This window comes from Periplaneta americana, chromosome 14 (assembly GCF_040183065.1).
Source record: "Periplaneta americana isolate PAMFEO1 chromosome 14, P.americana_PAMFEO1_priV1, whole genome shotgun sequence".
Taxonomy (NCBI): domain Eukaryota; kingdom Metazoa; phylum Arthropoda; class Insecta; order Blattodea; family Blattidae; genus Periplaneta; species Periplaneta americana.
The window spans coordinates 154,375,770-154,396,744 of NC_091130.1; the positions used below are offsets into that span (position 1 = coordinate 154,375,770).

The window sequence follows — 20,975 nt, forward strand, 5'->3', positions numbered from 1 at the left end:
ACGCACAACATAATTATATTATATTATTACCCATTTCAACTAGTACTGACGACCACTCCAAAATACGACAATTTGGTCCAGGGAGCATTCTCTTTTGGCACAAGGATGATTTATGTAACATGTTTCTAAATTAGTCTTTTAAATACCGGTACATTCTTTAATAAATCACTGAAAAACAAATGTGAATATAGGAAGTGGAGTGAGTACGAAATTATTATAATTTTTTGGCGTATCAATTTACGTAAATAACGACAAATAAAAAGGGATTATTAGCAAGTATGTACACTGCGTTTGTCAAATGCGCATCATCATGCTTTCCAAAAGGCACTTTTCAGTGCCCGACACCCCGACTTATATTTTATGGTGTGTTCTTTCTTGTTTTAGGGGGCTCCGCCCCCTAAAAACCCCTGTTGGGGACTTAGTCCCCAAACCCTCATGCAATTAATTTATAGTAGCCTAATTAATCGGCCCATCACATTTGGGTTGAAGGTACGAGTTATATTTTATAATGTATTCTTTCTTGTTTTAGGGGGCTCCGTCCCCTAAAAATCCCTGTTGGGGACTTGGTCCCCAAACCTTCGTGCTATTAATTTATAGTAATTAACCGGTCCAACACCTTTGGGTTGAAGGTACGAGTTACATTTTATAATGTGTTCTTTCTTGTTTTAGGGGGCTTCGCCCCCTAACCTGTATCTGCGTAACTGATCCGTCATCACAAAAATAGTATTATCACATCGTACGTTACCATGACAATCATATTATCTTCTTCTTCTTCTATGGTACAACAGCCTTCTTAGGCCAAGACTGCCTCAATGATTCTCCTCCATCTGGTTCTGTCCCGCGCTTCATTTTTCCAGCAGCTTACTCCGATTGACTTCAAATCTTTTTCGACATCGTCGAGCCTTCTTGTTGCTGGTCGTCCCACTTTCCTTACTGTGTAGAATGGGTCGGTAAGAGTGACTTTTTTACATGGGCTATCATTATCCAGCCTATATAGATGGCCTATATTACCGGTTCTTCTGTATGGTTGTGAAACTTGGACTCTCACTCTGAGAGAGGAACATAGGTTCAGGGTGTTTGAGAATAAGGTGCTAAGGAAAATATTTGGGGCTAAGCGGGATGAAGTTACAGGAGAATGGAGAAAGTTACACAACACAGAACTGCACGCATTGTATTCTTCACCTGACATAATTAGGAACATAAAATCCAGACGTTTGAGATGGGCAGGGCATGTAGCACGTATGGGCGAATCCAGAAATGCATATAGAGTGTTAGTTGGGAGACCGGAGGGAAAAAGACCTTTAGGGAGGCCGAGACGTAGATGGGAGGATAATATTAAAATGGATTTGAGGGAGGTGGGGTATAATGATAGAGACTAGATTAATCTTGCACAGGATAGGGGCCGATGGCGGGCTTATGTGAGGGCGGCAATGAACCTTCGGGTTCCTTAAAAGTCATTTGTAAGTAAGTAAGTAAGTATATAGATGGCCTAGCCATCTCAGTCTGTTGGCCTTGATCACTTTAATTATATTCGCATCATTATAAAAATTGTATAATTCAGTGTTATATCTGATACGCCAGGTACCCTCTTCATTTACTGGGCCGTAAACTTTTCTTAACACTTTCTTTTCGAATACCATTAAACTTTCTATATTTTCTTTACTCAAGGTCCAACTCTCTGATCCATATAATAGGACTGGTCTAATCAATGTTTTATATAGCCTACATTTTGTTTTCATGCTAAGAAAGCGGGACTGGAGTTGCTTCTTTAATCCATAATAACATTTGTTTGTCATCTTAATTCTTGAGTTTATGATAGTTCCCAGGTATTTAAATTGTGTCACATTTTCAAATTTATATTCATGAATAGTGATATGTTTTTCCTTTCCCTGTGTTCTTCCAGTCTGCAAGTACTTAGTCTTACCCTCATTAACTGTTAGTCCCATCTGACAATCACATTAGTTAGGCCAAAATTGACATAAGTACCGAGTACCGAGTACTAGGAAAATACCATTGCTTGCAGTACTGGAGCAGAATTTCACATTCGACGAAGAAGACGCAGTGCTGGGACCCACGAGTGGACGCCATGGTGCTGTCGGAATGCCTGCTGGCCGTCGCCAACATATTCAGGTGAGCGTGTCCGCAACAATAGACCGGAATGGCGTCTGCAGCCAGACGACTGACGTGCCTGTGTTGTGTTCGCAGCTCCCTGCGCATGATCTACATCTTCTCGGTCAGCCCCTACCTGGGGCCCATGCAGGTATCCCTCAGCCGCATGGTGACCGACATGGTCAAGTTCTTCCTGCTCATCGTGCTTGTCCTCTTCGCGTTCTCCTGTGGTGAGTGTCAGCATGGTACTCCACACATGTTCCTAGTATTCAGAGACATTTCAGTTGTGCTTGAAAGACGAAATCTTTTAGGAAAGACTTTATAAGGTATTTCGCGTGGCGTACATCCCCCCCCCCTCCTATTCCTCGGAAATTAACTATTTTCCACACCGTAAACTGGGATAAACTTGATCACAAAAAATTATACAGTACGGTACCATGATATCGGATGCACTGTATATACAGGGTGATTCATTTGGGAAGACATAGAATAAAAACGTGATAAAATGAGAACTGTTGGTATTTATTGTTAATGCATTCATACTTAATATTAGTCTTATATAACTTATTTGTGAATATTGGTTATACATTTTTTTCAATTTTGATCGCTTTTTATCATAAAGGCTCTTGCTTTTGTAATCTGTGCTATTTTATTGCTTATATTAACTGTTGTTTAGTCAGCTGTCCGAAGACAGGTCAAAATCTCATAAGCGATGCTAAGAAGGCACCACTTAAGAGGCAACTAGACCAGGAGATAATGGGGTAGGGTGACCAGTTCCTTCCTCCCTCCATTGCATACATCGCCGACTAGCTACATATTATTTATTTACTTATTTATTTATTTACTTATTTACTTATTTATTTATTTATTTACTTATTTATTTACTTACTTATTTACTTATTTATTTATTTACTTATTTATTTATTTATTTACTTATTTATTTATTTATTTACTTATTTATTTACTTACTTATTTATTTATTTACTTATTTATTTACTTACTTATTTACTTATTTATTTACTTATTTATTTATTTACTTATTTACTTATTTATTTATTTATTTATTTACTTATTTATTTATTTATTTACTTATTTACTTATTTATTTACTTACTTATTTACTTATTTATTTATTTACTTATTTATTTATTTACTTATTTACTTATTTATTTACTTATTTATTTATTTATTTACTTATTTATTTATTTACTTATTTATTTACTTACTTATTTACTTATTTATTTACTTATTTATTTATTTACTTATTTACTTATTTATTTATTTATTTATTTACTTATTTATTTATTTATTTATTTACTTATTTATTTATTTACTTATTTATTTATTTACTTATTTACTTATTTATTTACTTACTTATTTATTTACTTATTTATTTATTTATTTATATATTTACTTATTTATTTACTTTTTTATTTATTTATTTACTTATTTATTTACTTACTTATTTACTTATTTATTTACTTATTTATTTATTTACTTATTTACTTATTTATTTATTTACTTATTTACTATTTTATTTATTTATTTACTTATTTATTTATTTACTTATTTATTTATTTACTTATTTACTTATTTATTTACTTACTTATTTATTTATTTATTTATTTACTTATTTATTTATTTATTTACTTATTTACTTATTTATTTATTTACTTATTTATTTATTTACTTATTTACTTATTTATTTACTTACTTATTTATTTACTTATTTATTTATTTATATATTTACTTATTTATTTACTTTTTTATTTATTTATTTACTTATTTATTTACTTACTTATTTCCTTATTTATTTACTTATTTATTTATTTACTTATTTATTTATTTACTTATTTATTTATTTGCTCATTTATTAATTAATTAATTCATTTATTTACTTATTTATTTACTCATTAATTAATTAATTAATTAATTAATTCATTAATTCATTTATTCATTCATTCATTCATTCATCTATTCTTTCATTAATTTATTCATTCATTTATTTATCTATTTATGTATTTATTTATTTTATAGATACTGTAGATATATTGCAGGAACCAAATTAGTTCGTACAATGATATATTGACGCGATTGAAGGCAATACGTACGGTATTAAATTACATCAGGAGTTCTCTTTGTTGTTAAAGGGAGGAGGAATACGTCGATATATGAGACAATCAATGCTTACCTACTGAGATATAACACGCTGAGCAAGTCCCCTACAATCGGTAAATATCATGTTTAGGTAGAGCATGAAAGTTAAGGAATATTATGGACAGTAAAAAATCAATCATAGGGGTACCTCTTGGGTATTTAAGAGTTGTTAATTCATTGTAAAATGTGAATCTGATACAACGTTAATACGATAATTGTTAAGGAAAGAAATATGCAATATTAAATAGAATAGCGAGAAATAGAAGTGAGTCTGTCTAGGTATGAGAGAGAATAAAACGGGATAGATAGGAAGGATAGACAGCAATTCAGTTAAAAGAAAAGAATGGAAAGTAATCAGGAATGCTTGGCAAAGAAATATATTAACATTAAAGTGTGGTATATATTAAACCCAAGAGTCATAGAAAAAAGTCCAGACAAGCAATCACTTTAATTCAGTAAGAGTGTTTTCTTTTACGCTTATTTGGTTTATTTCGCTACTTTTATCAACTGTTGTGGTTATTTATTATCTGAATGAGATGAAGATAATAATGCCAGCGAAATGAGTCCTTGGGTCCAGCGCCAAAAGTTACCCAGTATTTGCTCTTAATGGGTTGAGGGAAAACCCCGGAAAAATCTCAACCAGGTAACTTGTTTCAACCTGAGCCCGCTCGTTTCACAGTCAGACATGTTAACAATTATTCCACAGCTATGGACCCATTGGTGTTTTGTAATAATGGCACATGAGTAAAATGAAAATTACTTAGATCCTTTAATCAACTCTAACCCAAAATACTTGTTCAATTTTTATGAAAATTGTGATACATGCTTCATATCCAATTTTCATAACGCTATCCACAAACTTTGGGAGTCTGGAATGTTAGATAATGTATTTCACTTTCATTGTCGGTCTCCGATTAGTGTAACCACATGAAAAATTTACTAATCATTTCCTCGTAAACTTGCACGTGGCGTCGGTAACATGTCGTATATAAAACTAAATCGTATCTTTCACATTTCTGTTTGTTTCGTCTAGAGTGATAAAGAGATAATTCCCTGGCTGAATTCTTATCTTAGCTTTACGTAGGCCGAATTCCATTTTATCAACAATAGGTAGAAGTGGTGGCTCGTGAGATTTTAACTTGGTAGAGCTAAAATGTCCAATATACATCACAGCATTAATGTATCTTATGTACCGCAGCGAAAATTAATTATATTTATGCATGTTACCTGTATTGAAGCTGAAGCCATAATCAACCACTGATCCAGTCTTTTTGTTCATCTGCTACTGTTGTTGTCGTTGATATTTATGTTTGTTTATAATTAATTGGAGCTGAATAAATGGTTGCTTTCAGGTCTGAATCTGGTACCATGGAGCTGACTGAATGGTTGCTTTCAGGTCTGAATCTGGTACCATGGAGCTGACTGAATGGTTGCTTTCAGGTCTGAATCTGGTACCATGGAGCTGACTGAATGGTTGGTTTCAGGTCTGAATCTGGTACCATGGAGCTGACTGAATGCTTGCTTTCAGGTCTGAATCTGGTACCATGGAGCTGACTGAATGGTTGCTTTCAGGTCTGAATCTGGTACCATGGAGCTGACTGAATGGTTGCTTTCAGGTCTGAATCTGGTACCATGGAGCTGACTGAATGGTTGCTTTCAGGTCTGAATCTGGTACCATGGAGCTGACTGAATGGTTGCTTTCAAGTCTGAATCCGGTATCATGGAGTTGACTGGATGGTTGCTTTCAGGTCTGAATCTGGTACCATGGAGCTGACTGAATGGTTGCTTTCAGGTCTGAATCTGGTACCATGGAGCTGACTGGATGGTTGCTTTCAGGTCTGAATCTGGTACCATAGACCTGACTGGATGGTTGCTTTCAGGTCAATCTGGTACCATGGAGCTGACTGAATGGTTGCTTTCAGGTCTGAATCTGGTACCATGGACCTGACTAAATGATTGCTTTCAGGTCTAAATCTGGTACCATAGAGCTGACTGGATGGTTGCTTTCAGGTCTGAATCTGGTACCATGGAGCTGACTGAATGGTTGTTTTCAGGACTGAATCTGTTACTATGGAGCTGACTGAATGGTTGCTTTCAGGTCTGAATCTGGTACCATGGAGCTAACTGGATGGTTGCTTTCAGGTCTGAATCTGGTACCATAGAGCTGACTGGATGGTTGCTTTCAGGTCTGAATCCGGTACCATGGAGCTGACTGAATGGTTGCTTTCAGGTCTGAATCTGGTACCATGGAGCTGACTGAATGGTTACTTTCAGGTCTGAATCTGGTGCCATGGAGCTGACTGAATGGTTGCTTTCAGATCTGAATCTAGTACCATGGAGCTGACTCAATGGTTGCTTTCAGATCTGAATCTAGTACCATGGAGCTGACTGAATGGTTGCTTTCAGGTCTGAATCTAGTACCATGGAGCTAACTGAATGGTTGCTTTCAGGTCTGAATCTAGTACCATGGAGCTGACTGAATGGTTGCTTTCAGATCTGAATCTACTACCATGGAGCTGACTGAATGGTTGCTTTCAGATCTGAATCTGGTACCATGGAGCTGACTGAATGGTTGCTTTCAGATCTGAATCTGGTACCATGGAGCTGACTGAATGGTTGCTTTCAGATCTGAATCTAGTACCATGGAGCTGACTAAATGGTTGCTTTCAGGTCTGAATCTAGTACCATGGAGCTGACTCAATGGTTGCTTTCAGATCTGAATCTGGTACCATGGAGCTGACTGAATGGTTGCTTTCAGGTCTGAATCTAGTACCATGGAGCTGACTGAATGGTTGCTTTCAGGTCTGAATCTGGTACCATGGAGCTGACTGAATGGTTGCTATCAGGACTGAATCTGGTACCATGGAGCTGACTGAATGGTTGCTTTCAGGACTGAATCTGGTACCATGGAGCTGACTGAATGGTTGCTTTCAGGTCTGAATCTGGTGCCATGGAGCTGACTGAATGGTTGCTTTCAGATCTGAATCTAGTACCATGGAGCTGAGTCAATGGTTGCTTTCAGGTCGGAATCTGGTACCATGGAGCTGACTAAATGGTTGCTTTCAGGTCTGAATCTGGTACCATGGAGCTGACTGAATGGTTGCTTGCAGGTCTGAATCTGGTACCATGGAGCTGACTGAATAGTTACTTTCAGGTCTGAATCTGGTACCATGGAGCTGACTGAATGGTTGCTTTCAGGTCTGAATCTGGTACCATGGAGCTGACTGAATGGTTGCTTTCAGGACTGAATCTGGTACCATGGAGCTGACTAAATGGTTGCTTTCAGGACTGAACCTGTTACCATGGAGCTGACTGAATGCTTGCTTTCAGGTCGGAATCTGGTACCATGGAGCTGACTGAATGGTTGCTTTCAGGTCGGAATCTGGTACCATGGAGCTGACTGAATGCTTGCTTGCAGGTCTGAATCTGGTACCATGGAGCTGACTGAATGGTTCTTTCAGGTCTGAATCAGCTGTTGTGGTACTACGCCGATGAGGAACGCGTCAAATGCTGTGAGAGCAGCAAGATCACAGAGACCTACTGCAACTTGACTGCCATCAAGATATACGGCGACTATGAAAACGACACGTGCAATTCCAACTGCGAGCTGAAAATCACGCCTCCTCCACAAGACGACGGATGCGAAATTAGAATGAGATTTTCAAAGTACGCAGTGTTACTTTAATACGTAAAAAGTGGATATGCTCTGATATGTCATCCATTATCCAGAACTTGTCTTGGCTTTCCGAATGCTGCACCCTGAACATTCCTTACAATTAGGGTTGCTTTTGGTCTATTGTGCGCCATATATCTGATGCTTTAGCATCTGAAATTAAATTGGGGTATAATCTAATGTCATAATTAAGGATCTTAACTTGCATTTTTTTTTAAATTATGTCTAGAATGTTTATTGCTTGGTTGTTGGGGAATAATCGAATGTAATGTCATAGTAAAGGATCTTAACTTGCATATTTTTTTTTTTTAATTATGTCTAGAATGTTTATTGCTTGGTTGTTGGGGAATAATCTAATGTCATAGTAAAGGATCTTAACTTGCATATTTTTTTTAATTATTTGTAGAATGGTTTGGACGTGTATTTTGTTCAGGTGGTTGTTAATAAATTCTGCAAGATGTCGTTGACTTTCAGCCTGTTCGAGACGATACAGACCTTGTTCTGGACTGTGTTTGGCGTGATCGACATGAACCAGTTCAATCTCTCTAATATCGAGAGCTTCACCAAGTTCTCGGCCAAGACAATACTGGGGACGTACGCCGTCATCACCAACATCGTGCTGCTCAACCTACTGATCGCCATGCTCAACAATTCCTACCAGATCATCTCTGTGAGTGACGTCATTCTTAGTGTTTTATAATATAGGCCAAACTCTGACAGATAATCTTCGGAAAGTTCAGTTGCTAAATGTAAGGTGTATTTACTATTAATTGTGTATGATAATATATATAAAGTCCCCCCCTTCCAAATAAATTAATTAGGATGTTATGAGGTTTTTCCAATAAACAAACTGAAAGTAAGCAAAGCATTGCTATTTTTCTAAGTATTAGAGCAGGCCTGCACAAGGTTTGCGCTCTCCGAGCCGGCTCACAGCTCATGAGCGGAATGCAGATATTAGCTGCGCTCTGTATAAGGGTGGACTGGAAGAAGGGGTGATCTCGTACAAAATATACACAAAAGGAAGTACTATTACGAGTGCTTATGAAATGAATTCCGTTCAGTGTTTGCAGAACTATCTTGGACTATTATTAATTAATAAAGAAATATTTATTTTACAGAAATTCTATAGCTACTTAAATATGCAATATCATTTTGTTATATTTTTTATTTATCAGTACATCAAAATGGGGTTTTATGCTGTTGGCAGCTAAAAGGAACAGTAGCCTACTGATCGTAATGAAACATCAGTTACAGATGTTCGATGCCTGCATTTATTAAAGTTGATTATAGAAAACAGTTGCTTACAAATATAAATGTTGAGCCAAACATAGCAATCATTTTCACAGCCAGCCTGTGTAGTCGTGGATATCATTGCTAATGTTTAGTCTTGTAAAACTCAACCAGGCTAGTAGTATTATTCAAACGATCTTTAGCCCTTACGTCACATTGAAGATCAATAAGTTGGAGCTGTGAATCGTTAATGTTAAATGTTATGTTCCGTCTTTTAGATTCCTCCACACTGTACTGTAGCAGTAGGTAAGCAACGTGAAACAGTTACTGAGAATAGGCCTACACACTGCACTCCACTAGATAGCTCAGTGGTCGTTTCCCTCTCCTCTACCTATAGCAAGTCTATGTCATTCAGACGTACCTTCCTCTCCGTTTCGGCGAGCGGTAAAGACCGCTCTTCCGCTCCCAAGGAGCGCGCGCGCTCGTCGAGCGCTGTTTGTGCAGGCCTGTATTAGAGTGAATGAAAGTAAGTATGTACAATGTTATAACCTATGTAAAAAATAGAGTATAAAATCACAAAAAATTAAATTTGTTTTGCTGCAGCAGACATTTTTCTTATCAGGACTTAGGAGTGGATCAGGACAGCACGTTTGCACATCTCCTTTTTATGTTAGGTTAGGTTCTTTTCAAACTGAAATGACGAGTGAAGATTTTGTCACAGTTAAAATTACTCTAACCTAACCTAACGTAACCTAATCTAGCCTAACCGTTTAATATGCATATGTTTTTTTTTTTTTTAACAAAGCAGGGATATCCAGATTGTATATTTTAAATTCTTACATATTTTTCAAGATGGTCAGGAACACTGGAAATATAAGATAAAATACTTTCAAAGCTCCTTTTTATGTTAGGTTAGATTAGGTTAGGTTAGGTTAGGTTAGAGTAATTTTAACTGTGACAAAATCTTCACTCGTCATTTCAGTTTGAAAAGTACCTAATCTAACATAAGAAGGAGATGTGCAAACGTGCTGTCCTGATCCACTCCTCTTAAAAAGAATGAAGTAATTGATGTTTAGTTTGTAAAAATCAATAAATGTTTGTTTATTACTCCGTGTATAAAACAGGTTTATACATTTCGTATTTTGCATGTAAATTACGCGTAAAGTACGTACAGGTGATTTACTCGCCCAACCCTGTGTTCATTCAATTTAAGAGAGCAATGTATTATGATAATACGTGATTGAAAGAATTTTATTTATTTATTTATTTATTCATTTATTCACTTATTGATTCATTTATTTATTTATTCATTTATTTATTTATTGATTGATTGATTGATTCATTCATTTATTTATTTATTCATTCATTTATTCATTTATTTATTCATTCATTAATTCATTTATTCATTTATTGATTGATTTATTTATTTATTTATTCATTTATTGATTGATTGATTCATTTATTTATTTATTTATTTATTTATTTATTTATTTATTTATTTATTTGTTTATTTATTCATTCATTTATTCATTGATTGATTGATTTATTCATTCATTCACTTATTTATTTATTTATTTATTCATTTATTGATTGATTCATTTATTTATTTATTTATTCATTTATTCATTGATTTATTTATTTATTCATTTATTCATTTATTTATTTATTCATTCATTCATTTATTCATTTATTCATTTATTGATTGATTGATTCATTCATTCATTCATTCATTTATTCATTTATTGATTCATTCATTTATTGATTTATTTATTTGTTTATTTATTCATTCATTTATTCATTGATTGATTGGTTCATTCATTCATTCACTTATTTATTTATTTATTCATTCATTTATTGATTCATTTATTTATTTATTCATTTATTGATTTATTGATTTATTTATTTTTTATTCATTTATTCATTTATTTATTTATTTATTCATTCATTTATTTATTTATTCATTTATTTATTTATTCATTCATTTATTGATTGATTCATTTATTTATTTATTTATTCATTCATTTATTCATTTATTGATTGATTTATTTATTTATTCATTTATTCATTTATTGATTGATTGATTTATTTATTTATTTATTTATTTATTCATTTATTGATTTATTTATTTATTTATTCATTTATTGATTGATTGATTGATTGATTGATTTTTTTATTCATTTATTGATTGATTGATTTATTTATTCATTTATTGATTGATTTATTTATTTATTTATTTTATTCATTTATTGATTGATTTATTTATTCATTTATTTATTTATTGATTTATTTATTTATTTATTTATTCATTTATTCATTTATTGATTCTTTCATTAATTAATTTATTTATTTATTTATTCATTCATTTATTGATTGATTGATTCATTGATTGATTGATTTATTTATTTATTTATTTATTTTATTTTATTTATTTATTTTTTTATTATCTTTTTAATGTGCATAAATTTGATCCTAATAAATGTAAAATTCCTCCGCCGTCCGCAGTGCAAGGAGGACGTGGAGTGGAAGTTCGCGCGCAGCAAGCTGTGGATCAGCTACTTCGACGACAAGTGCACGCTGCCGCCGCCCTTCAACATCTTCCCCACGTCCAAGTTCCTGCTGCGCCTCTTCAGACTCAGCAAGTGCTGTCTGCGCGGCAGCTCGGGGCTGGCCAGCCGCTGCTGCTCCTGCGACAACACGCCCAGCGCGCCCAGCGACTCCCACGAGGTCAAGATGGTGAGCAGCACTTGGCTTTACGAGCCCATAATCATTATCCAAGACCGACACATCTGGCGTGACATTCATGAATCCGACGCTGACAGGTGGACCATCCTACCTCATCCCCTGATAGAGCCAGATCCCGTCCACACACGTGTAGTCTAATAAAATAAGTCCCAAGTACTTCGTGATCAGCCGACGCTGAGAGGTGGGCCATCCTGTCTCAGTTCCTTATAGAACTAGATCGCGTTCACACACGAGTAGCTGATAAGCACAAGGGGTCCGAAGACAGTGTTGCCACTTTCGGTAAAATTGTACGGATTTGATACCATTTTAAATGGTCTGTACGCTGATGCATACAGTTGATTTTTTTTTTGTACAATTTGATATTTTACTTTGGTAGTCTGTACTTTTTTATTGAGAATTTTACAAATGCTTTATGAGCTGCCAATGTTAAATTACTGGTAGCAACAGCATGATTACTATCAATGATCAACAATTATTTAGTCAGTTTGAATTTAATTTGAAATAAAAATTAATTGGTTCAAAAACTAATTTTTTCCTTTCCTTCAACGCTCTTCTTTGCTGCAATCCTCAAAATAGATTTCTATTCTTGACGCGATGAAGTAATTAATCCAAGTTGCCATGCTACAACAATGGATATACACATAAAATTTGTATACCTGGATTTGTGCATAAGTTCGTAGCGTTTTCTGTAGTTTCATTCAACTGCTCTTTTTTCTGTACTTTCACTCATCTGCTGTCCATGTTTCCATAGCAACCAAGCATTTATTTACGCTAAGAACTTATGCACCAATCCAATATAAATGTTGTTGTTGTTGTTTTCTAATGCCAGGCGTTTGACAATAAAGTCATTTGACCTCTTGCACTCCAATATTTTTCAAAGATATTATCATGGCCAGCCACTGAAGCACAGATTTTGAGGTGTTCCGAATCCATTTCTTGGTTTGAGTTGCACAATGGGCAGTTAGGGGACTGATATATTCCAATTCTATGCAGGTGTTTGGCCAAACAATCATGGCCTGTTGCCAATCTAAATGCAGCTACAGACAATTTTCGTGGTAAATCGGGAATTAACTGTGGATTATGATGTAGAGAGTTCCATTTTTTCCCTTGGGATTGTGTTATCAAATTTTGTTTGTTGAAGTCTAAGTATGTAGATTTAATAAATCTCTTCACAGAGTAATACGTAGATTTAGTAACAGGTCTGTAAGTAGCAGTGCTGCCCTTCTTTGCTAAAGCATCCGCATTCTCGTTTCCCAGGATTCCACAATGGGATGGTATCCATTGGAATACAATTCTTTTATTAAGTGATATTAATTGAGAGAGCATTTTAGTTATTTCTGCTGTTTGAGATGAAGGTGTGTGTTTAGAGACTATTGATAGAATAGCTGCTTTGGAGTCTGACAATATAACGGCATATTAAAATTTATTGATGTGGCATAGAAGATTCCTGAGACTTTCACTTATTGCAATGATTTCTCCATCAAAACTTGTTGTTCCATATCCAAGAGATCTATAAAGTGAGAAGAGACAGCACGTAACACCTGCACTGGCACCTTGTTCTCTGGAGATCAAGGATCCGTCAGTGTATAAATGAAGCCAGTTTTGTGGAGGATACCTAATATTAATTGTCTCTAAAGACAATATTGTTTCATTATTTCAGTGTTTACTTCTGATTTCAGTATTTCTTCTGTTAAATTTAGATTATATTCTATAGGCCTATTTAATAGAGTTAAAGGATTTGGTTTAATTTGTAAGTTTTTTTTGTACAATTTGATATTTTACTTTGGTAGTCTGTACTTTTTATTGAGAATTTTACAAATTTTTTAGAGCTGTCAATGTTAAATTACTGGTAGTAACAGCATGATTACTACCAACGATCAACAATGATATTTAGTCAGTTTGAATTTAATTCGAATAATTGGGAATATAAATAAATTGGTTTAAAAACAAATTTTTTCCTTTCCTTCAACGCTCTTCTTTGCTGCAATCCTCAAAATAGATTTCTATTCTTGACGCGATGAAGTAATTAATCCAAGTTGCCGTGGTATAACAATGGATATACACATAAAACTTGTATACCAATTGGATTTGTGAATACTTCCGTAGCGTTTTTCTGCACTTTCATTCGTCTGATGTCTATGTTTCCATAGCAACCAAGCATTTATTTACACTAAGAACCTATGCACCAATCCAATATAAATGTAATAGAGGGACAACAACAAAATAGTCTGTTTTCTGTTATGTATTAAAGCCTTTTCCCAGAATTTGTAATTTTTAGGCGAATGCAACAAGAGATTAGTAAATTTGGTACACTACAAGACAAAAAAAGAGTACACTTTGGTATTACAGATTTCTGTGAGGTCTGCTCCATTTCATATTTGGTCAGTGGCAACATTGTCCGAAGTCTGAAGCCCTTCCTATACCAGCATCGGAAACCCGTTCTATCCCCAGACTTCACCTCAACCTATTTTTACTATTATAGATGATAGATTAAATGAGGGGAGAGGTGGATAGTATTGATGCAATGATAGAGGGAAAACGGGAGTACCCCGAGAAAAACCCTATGCAACGTCTATTTTATCCATCACAAATTCCATCATGACCTGACCGGAGACCGAACCCGGATCGCCTAGGTGAAAGATAAGCGCGCTAGCTTATGATAAGTCATGCTTGAAAGAGAAGGCTTTTGACCTTCCGACGAGAATCGTCACGAAACTTTCTGAAGTAGAGGAGCTTGAGACTAAATTAAGTGGTGCAAAGTGTGGCATTTCATAATCGTCCGTAACGTCTATACTATAACACGGTTATGAAAGATGAGCGCGCCTGTAATGTTTCCAGCCACAAAATATCGAACACAATAAATTTATCTGTGAGATAACAGACATGTAAATGATGAGAGAGATTGTGTACAGTAGTGGCAAAAAAACCGAACCGATCCTTGTAGCTGATACAAAAGAATCCTGTGCTGTGTATTATGTCAAACTGTGGTAATTTCAATATGGATAGTGAAGCCAGAGGTATGTACTGCTATTTAATGTAAAAATACGCAGTTATCTTTGCCGAATAGAGGTAGAAATGTAATATTGATGCCAGATGAAAATAAAACTCTCAAAGTTTTTTCGTCTGTAAGTTTGAGACACTGAAGGAAATAAAAGACGGTTAAGAATCGAACAAATGCAATAAATTTCATTGTTACAATTAATTATACAAGATGGATGTGTTTTGTGACTAGCAAAATTTGAATCTGTGACTCTGAAATCAGCTACAAGGGTCGGTCCGGTTCTTTTTGCCACTACTGTACAACATCATAAAGTTGCGAATGCCATATACGTATTAAATATACGTACATATCTCCACACGTATTGGAAATTGGACACTCACGTCTATATGAACATATACTAATTTTTTTTAGTCTATAATAACCTATAATACCACCCCTAAAATATTTACTGTTCCTTGTGATTCACTTTATAAGTTGCAATGTTCATAGTTTGAAATATTACTGAAAAATTATTATTTATTTTTTACAGGAATTACTGAAAGAGCAAGAATCAAACTATGAGGTAAGTTAAATAGTGGCTTCACACATACTGATTTTCTTAAGCTTCAGATCCCAACAATGTGTTGAAAATCTATAAGCGCTGTACTTTCTTCTGCAATTGACACACTATACGGACTGAACCGTACGCAATGCCATTAATTTCAGGGGGTTATTCTTTGAGATATTTCAAACAAAATAATTCAATACAATTTTGCTCCTTTTTGCTTCCTTTTTGAGATAAAAATTGTTGTATATGAAACATTTCATAGCGTGTTTAGAGAAAGTCATTGATTTAATTCCCGATATGCTGAGTCAATTTAAGAGATCAGTGTATTATGATAATGAATGATTGAAAGAATTTTAGTTTTGTCCTTTAAATGTGTCGAAATTTGATCCGAACAAATGAATCTTTTCGTTCTGCAAAGGAATTTTTCAATGTTACATTTGCTCGCATCAAATTTCTGCACATTTAAAACACAAAACTAAAATTCTTTCAATCATTTATTAGCATAATACATTTACTTACGGCTTTTAAGGAATCCGGACGTTCATTGCCGCCCTCACATAAGCCCGCCATCGGTCCCTATCCTGAGCAAGATTAATCCATTCTCTATCATCATATCACACCTCTCTCAAATCCATTTTAATATTATCCTCCCATTTACGTCTCGGCCTCCCCAAAGGTCTTTTTCCCTCCGGCCTCCCAACTAACACTCTACATGTATTTCTGGATTCGCCCATACGTGCTACATGTCCTGCCCATCTCAAACGTCTGGATTTAATGTTTCTAATTATGTCAGGTGAAGAATACAATGCGTGCAGTTCTGCGTTGTGCAACTTTCATTCCCAACATTCTCCAAACCACAGGGCCGCAGAACGCAGTCACGGACAGTACATAAACGATCTTGATTAATAAAATTCTTATTTCTAGCGCAGTAAATGCCTTGTGTGTTCAGAAGGTGATGCGCCACCTGGTGAGGCGATACATCATGATGACTCAACAAGGGGCGGAGCGAGGCAGCATCAACGAGGACGACATCAACGAGCTGAAGCAGGACATCTCGGCCTTCCGGTGCGAGCTGATCGACATCCTGCAGCAGTCCGGGTACAGCGTCAACGCCTACTGCAATGCAGGTGGCCATGCTACTTATTAGTATAACTAGCCGTACCCGTGCGCTCCGCTGCACCCGTTAGAAATAAATATAAAGTAATTACTTAAGTAAAATCGAACATTTGATCCAGGGAACATTCATGTTTGATAGAAGGATAAATCGTTTGATATGTTACTTAATTTAAATTGCGTCCAAATAATTAAAATGCGATCATTTTGGTCCAGAGAGCATTCATTGGTGCAATGACAATTCCTTTAATCTGTTTCTTAATTGTTATTACATGCAACCATAGTTTAATGAAGATTGACATCATTTAGATTTAATGTGTATACTTTATTTTACTTGTTATAGGTTTCCATTGAATTATGGTAATAACTTAATTTTAACCCTTGTTTTCTACGTATTCAGTAAATGGCGCTTGGCCCACTATGGTTCTGAACCCTTCAAATAACTTAAATTATATTATATTATATTATATTATATTATATTATATTATATTATATTATATTATATTATATTATATTATATTATATTATATTATATTATATTATATTATATTATATTATATTATATTATATTATATAAAAAGTGTGTTGATAACGGATGTACTCCGATAAGTTAAGTTTTTAATTTGTTGTGGGAGCTCTTGAATCTCAGGAGGAACAAACTTTACAACAGCGCAACATAATCTGCTTGGCTCATTACCCAATTTTTTTGCATTGCATTTAATTCATATGTATTTTATGTATTGTAACACGATTCAATAACCTAAGCTGTTGATAAAGCGTCGTAAAATAACCTACTAAAATAAAAACACGATTCAATTGAGCATAGTTAAAATTTGGATTATAAAATAATGGAATGCTAAGCTAACATATTATTACTGCATACTAAATCAATACACTCTTGTTGTTCGTTAATTCTCTGAGATTAAAATGAACGTGCAACTTACATAAACATTATTTTAAGAAATACAGGAAACGAATATACAGGATAGATTATCAAGTTTTTTGTGCATAAGAAGCTATTTTAATCTTACCTGTCCTCAATTCACTCAGACGTTACTGTAATAACATTATAGCATTATGTCCATCTATTTTTTTAGTAGGTTATTTTACGACGCTTTATCAACATCTTTGGATGTCCATCTAGAGAAACTACATTTTCCAATGATGAAATAATAATTAATTATACAAATCTGTTAATTTAGCTTCCGATATTACTTCATACAAACACAGAAACATTCTCTGTAGGCTATGTTTCATAGCTTTCGATTGTTGTTGTCCAAGGCCCCTTATAGACGAAATCATTTGTTTTATATTTCATTACACCGCCTTAGATGGCAGTTATCTTAATTTTAAAACTCATTTATCTCATTAAATATCAGTCCTATCAAAATTTTGCATAGAACAAAACTTATCGGAAATAATTTAAAAAAAAACTTTTGTTATGTAACATTTTTCAGGAAAATTAATAATAAGGGAGATATTTCGATTTATTTAATTCAGACCCCCTTATAACCCCCCTTTTAAATAATGTATTTTGAATGTCATATAGCCTACAATCTAAGTTACAACGAACTTAATTTATATTCCAATTTTCATCGAAATCCGTTCAGCGTGAAAAGGTAACAAACATACAGACAGACAGACATACAAACAAAAATTTCAAGAAAGCGATTTTTCGGTTTCAGGGTGGTTAATTATATATGTTAGGATCAATTATTTTTGGAAAATCGAAAATTACCAGAAAAATTTCGTCTACAGATTTATTATTAGTATAGATTATCACTGAATAACTTTATGATATCTAACCTTCGGTTAGCTTTCTTAAGAATACGCATAGAGAAATGTAGTGCTTTCCAGGCTTTCCTTGTGGTATTGGTGACTAATGTGAAGCTTTGCAGGTCTGGGAGGCCGCAAGACGCGGCAGCGGGAGCGCCGCATGATGAAGGACCTGGACGTGATCCCCACGCGCGAGAGCCTCATCGGCCTGTGGGCCGACCAGCCAGCTCATCTGCAGCAGGTGCTGGTGTCCGCCACTGCTCCAGTGCTGGCGCCGAGCACCAGGCCGGTCACGAGTGTGGGGTCCGCTGCCATGGCTGCCCTCAAGAAGAAGCGCAAGAGGTTCTTCACCACGTCCAAGAAGAACAGGGAGATCTCCAGGGTGGGGAGCCTGCCCGTGAGGAACTACCCCACCAAGATGGAGAGCCTCACACGAGTCCAGTCCGTCCGGGACAGAGACGGCTTCACGACACAGTCCAGCACTGAAGAAATCTAACCCCCAAGATGTGGCATATAACCCACATACAATAGAGATCAAGTCGTTCTCAAGCCGGAAATTTTATGTGGTGTGCGATGCATTTTAAAGGTTTGTTATAGTTCTAAGGGCCGATTTCACCAACATGTTGCTACTAATTGTGATTTGACTTAAATACGGAACTAAAATCATATTTAATTCGTTTGCATTTCACCAAACTAAAGGCTCATTCACAATGAAAATTAAACATAACGTAAACATAACACGTGTGTGGAAACAAACATACCGAATCAACAAAACTACAGAATCTATTACATAAAAATGGAGAATTGCACAATGACTGACGATGTAGCTATTCAATTTATGTTTCTAATAACTACAATAACATCAGTATATGGCTTTCAATACTTGAAATCAAAGAAACGGAGATGTAAAATAATCAACTTTTCGTCATATGATTCCATGTTGCGCGCCTAGCTATCATCACGGCCAATAGATCAAAATATTGCCTGTAGGCAAAGCCCATGAGATGTTAAACAAAAAGTGAAAACACGCTTTCCGCTTGTGTACTGTTTCCAAATCGCATAAACATAAGCATGAAAGTTTGGAGTTTGCAAACTTTCATGTTAATGTCTTATGCTTAAGATTAAGTTTATGTTTATGTAATTCATTGTGAATGCTTTCATTAAATAACATGGACACAAGGTTTTATGCTTACGTTATGTTTATGTTTAATTTTCATTGTGAATGGGCCTTTAGTACGCATTTAAAATAAAATCTACTATTAATTTAATTCCCACTTAAGTCACCACAGCCTTCTGAATCATAGTAAAATAGTAACTCCGAAGGCCATGTGTCTTGTTGACGTGAGCTCATTTGTTATATTAGGACGTCATGAAATCATAAACAAAGGTAACCTCTAAACATATTAAAATCTTCGAAAACAAAATGACGGATAGGCAGCCTTTACAAGAAAAGAAGAAAGTTTGGAAATTAATAAAAATACATTTCAATGCAGAAAAACCTCATTCCAACGACTTCAGCAATATTGAAGAAGAACGCGATAATATGAAAGTAGATGTAAGGAAATATCATGCAACAATGTAATATTAGGCCTACAGCCCTATATGATAAATTTGTTATTCATATTACTTTAGTTGCCGGTCTGCGCTCTGGGTTTTTAAATCACACGCCAACTTTGATTGTTGTTTCCGGTAACTTCATTTCTTGCTACATTGCCAGACAAAAATTGGTATAATTTCTGAACTATTAAAGATATATGCATGAAATTTAGAACACACATTCTCTGGGCTATTAGGAAACTTTTCACTCTAACAGAATTTTGCTAATTGATTTCATTTTAAAAACATGTCTGCAGAAATAGGAATAAAAAGTGTTATTAAATTTTAATTGTTTATTTTACAAATGTGAGACTAATATCAAAATTATTCATTTTGAATCTTGCGTACGCTACTTTTGACACTTGAATATAATTAATTGATTAACTACTGGACTTACTCGTGTTAATTATGTAAGATTTGTGCGGCTTACAGCTGTTTCAGTGCTTCACGCACCATCCTCAGAGCCTACCAGATCACGTTGTCATCTCGAACTTCTCTGCCTGTTATGTGGGTGTTTTTGATTGTTGAAAGGTGTTGAAGAGTGGAGTCAAATAGTGATTGTGTACTGAAATTGATCAACAACTTTCAACAATCAAACACACCCACATAACAGGCAGAGAAGTTCGAGATGACGCCGTGATCTAGTAGGCTCTGAGGATGGTGCGTGAAGCACTGAAACAGCTATAAGCTGCACAAATCTTACATAATTAACACGAGTAAATCCACTAGTTAATCAATTAATCAAAATTATGTTACAGACAGTTTGTAGAGCAAGCTTTTACAAGTAAAATGTAAGAAACTGTTTGAATTTATTTTAAAAAATGGCTTAGATATATCGATTTTAGTAAAATTCTGCATTGGGTACTTTTTTTTCAAAGCTTGGCCCCAAAATTTTTTTTTTTTTTTCAAAATATTTATATTTGGTTGAGTTGCTATAGCCATGAGTTTTCTACATACAAAAAATTAATATTTTACACCAAATAGGAAAAAAAGTTTTAAAAATAAAAATATAAAGAAGACTTTAACTAAAAA

At 34.7% G+C, this 20,975-nt stretch overlaps 1 protein-coding gene across 2 annotated transcripts in view; it reads left to right on the top strand.

Annotated features, from left to right (window-relative positions):
- LOC138713885 (transient receptor potential-gamma protein-like) overlaps nt 1-20,518 on the top strand; it is a 52,430-nt gene extending 31,912 nt beyond the window's left edge. The window contains exons 10-17 of one of the 2 annotated variants that reach the window (XM_069846389.1): nt 2,024-2,130; nt 2,206-2,339; nt 7,727-7,931; nt 8,413-8,608; nt 11,671-11,901; nt 15,441-15,473; nt 16,408-16,585; nt 18,470-20,518. In XM_069846389.1, coding sequence (XP_069702490.1) covers nt 2,024-2,130; nt 2,206-2,339; nt 7,727-7,931; nt 8,413-8,608; nt 11,671-11,901; nt 15,441-15,473; nt 16,408-16,585; nt 18,470-18,843 — 1,458 coding nt within the window. In that variant the 3' untranslated portion in view covers nt 18,844-20,518. The remainder of the gene's footprint in view (nt 1-2,023; nt 2,131-2,205; nt 2,340-7,726; nt 7,932-8,412; nt 8,609-11,670; nt 11,902-15,440; nt 15,474-16,407; nt 16,586-18,469) is intronic. The other variant, XM_069846390.1, reaches the window with a different exon arrangement.
- Nucleotides 20,519-20,975: the final 457 nt, after the last annotated feature.